Raw genomic sequence first — 2,500 nt, 5'->3', positions numbered from 1 at the left:
AATGTTCATGATTGTGCTCAACCAATCCCTGCTTCAAACACACTCTGGCACAGCTTGATTAATGGATGTGCATCTGCTAGAACTATGGGGGAACTTGATGACTTTTTGAACAGTCAACATGTCAAACAAGTTTTCAATTCCCAGACCACTTGTCCAGATGACACAGCTTCCAGGGGGGGGGGGGGGGCCCAATGGTCCCTCAGCCCAATGTTCCCACAACCCTATGGTCACACAGCCCTATGTTCCCACAGCCCTATGGTCACACAGCCCTATGTTCCCACAGTCCTATGGTCCCACAGACCTATGGTCCCACAGACCTATGGTCCCACAGCCCTATATTCCCACAGCCCTATGTTCCTACAGCCCAATCGTCCCTCAGCCCAATGTTCCCACAGCCCTATGGTCCCACAGACCTATGTTCCCACAGCCCAATGGTCCCACAACATAGGGCTGTGGGAACCCAAAGAATTTTGCTTGGGTAAAAAATGTGCAAATTACGAACAAACACATTTTTGTAGCTAGCAACCAACACAAACTTTAGCATATCTCGGCCAAAGTAAATGCCTTCAACACTAAACTTAGGATCCATGTTTGCCATGCCACTCTGGAGCTATGTACCAAATTTGGCAAAAATCGGCCATTACATGGCACTATAATCAAGGTATATGCGTTTTGGCATATAACTCAATGAATGTAAATGGGAAATTCGCATTCACAATTTACTACCGATCTTGCAGCTCACGCGTTGCTTTCTTCTGAAATATAGCAGAGTAGAAGTAGAAAGTGGCGTGAAAAGAAAAAAGTCAAGTAAAGTACAAGTACCTCAACATTTGGACTTAAGAACAGTACTCTACTGTGTACTACGGTGCTCACCGTGCAGCCTGACAGCCAGCTCGGTGATCTGACTGATCCTCTCCTCCTGCTGAGGAACCGTCGGCCAGACGAACTTCTCAAACTGCCGGTGCAGAACGGAGACGGCTTCTGTGCTGCGACACTCGGAGGAAAACTTCCCGACGCGAGCGATGGTCGCCATGGCGTCCTCGCACCAGAACTGATACTGTTAACACAAAACAACACGTAAACACAATGCAGATCATCTTAGGGTCAAACTCAAGAAATCTGGCCCCTCGCAAAATGTTTATCCGAGAAGAAAGGAAGAACGTAGGGAAGGAAAGAAGGATGAAAGAAAGGATGCAAGGATGGAAAGAAAAGGGAAGGAAGGAATAAAGGAGGGGACATTAAAGGAAGAATGAATAAGGAAGGATGGAAAGAAAAGGAAGGAAGCAAAAAAGAAAGAAGAAAGAAAGCACGTAAAGAAGGACGGAAATGATAGAAAGGGAGAGAAGGAAGAATGAAAGGGAGGAGAGAAGGAAGGATGAAAGGGAGGAGAGAATGAAGGAAAGAAAGGGAGGAGAGAAGGAAGGATGAAAGGGAGGAGAGAAGGAAGGATGAAAGGGAGGAGAGAAGGAAGGATGAAAGGGAGGAGAGAAGGAAAGAAAGAAAGGGAGGAGAGAAGGAAGGATGAAAGGGAGTAGAGAAGGAAGGAAAGAAAGGGAGGAGAGAAGGAAGGATGAAAGGGAGGAGAGAAGGAAGGAAAGAAAGGGAGGAGAGAAGGAAGGATGAAAGGGAGTAGAGAAGGAAGGATGAAAGGGAGGAGAGAAGGAACTAGAAAATATTCACATTTAACTATCTGACATCACACAAGTTTACCTGATTTAATCATAAAAAATGATGAAAACTGATTAATGGATTATAAAAATCAGGGGGGTCAAACTCATTTTCCCAGAGGGCCACACTGGAGAAAGAGAATATGCAATTAATCGTTGAATTTCTATAGTTAATCACGATTAATCACATGTTTTATTACATGATTAAAATTCTATTATTTTGCATTTCAGAACAGTTTTTAAGTCCATATTAACAATGGAAAGCCATTCTTACCAGTGGGTCTGGATTGGGAATCAAATGAATGCAAAGAAAATGACTTTATGAAGTTGATTTTAAGATTTGTATTTGTTTATTATATATTTAATCTAGTCACACATTTGAATTTAACAACAACTTTGAATGCACCATGAGGCTGTAAATTACCAGTTTCATTGAACGCACCGTCTGTGTTTTACCAACAACAGCAGCTGCAGATTGTTACATCCTGGTGTTGAATCCTCTACAGTGAAATACAGACAAACTTTACACCGTTTAGCGTTAGCTGTCAGCATTGTAACCGTTTTTGATCCAGCTACTAGCTAGTGGTAGGCTAACGTTAGCTGCTGTCGAGTATAGTGTTAACTAGCTAGCGGTAGGCTAACGTTAGCTGCTGTCGAGTATAGTGTTAAATAGCTAGCGGTAGGCTAACGTTAGCTGCTGTCGAGTATAGTGTTAACTAGCTAGCGGTAGGCTAACGTTAGCTGCTGTGGAGTATAGTGTTAACTAGCTAGCGGTAGGCTAACGTTAGCTGCTGTGGAGTATAGTGTTAACTAGCTAGTGGTAGGCTAACGTT

The 2,500-nt window shown here is 43.4% G+C and overlaps 1 protein-coding gene across 1 annotated transcript in view; it reads right to left on the bottom strand.

Moving 5' to 3' along the window:
* The window catches only part of ccdc141 (coiled-coil domain containing 141), a 41,132-nt gene that overhangs the window by 14,352 nt on the left and 24,280 nt on the right, over nt 1–2,500 (bottom strand). Inside the window, exon 12 of the mRNA XM_036004451.1 lies at nt 874–1,057. Coding sequence (XP_035860344.1) covers nt 874–1,057 — 184 coding nt within the window. The remainder of the gene's footprint in view (nt 1–873; nt 1,058–2,500) is intronic.

The sequence above is a fragment of the Sander lucioperca genome, chromosome 8 (assembly GCF_008315115.2).
Source record: "Sander lucioperca isolate FBNREF2018 chromosome 8, SLUC_FBN_1.2, whole genome shotgun sequence".
Classification (NCBI taxonomy): domain Eukaryota; kingdom Metazoa; phylum Chordata; class Actinopteri; order Perciformes; family Percidae; genus Sander; species Sander lucioperca.
The sequence above is the reverse complement of the archived record's forward strand: the minus strand, read 5'-3'. Positions and strand labels throughout refer to the sequence as shown.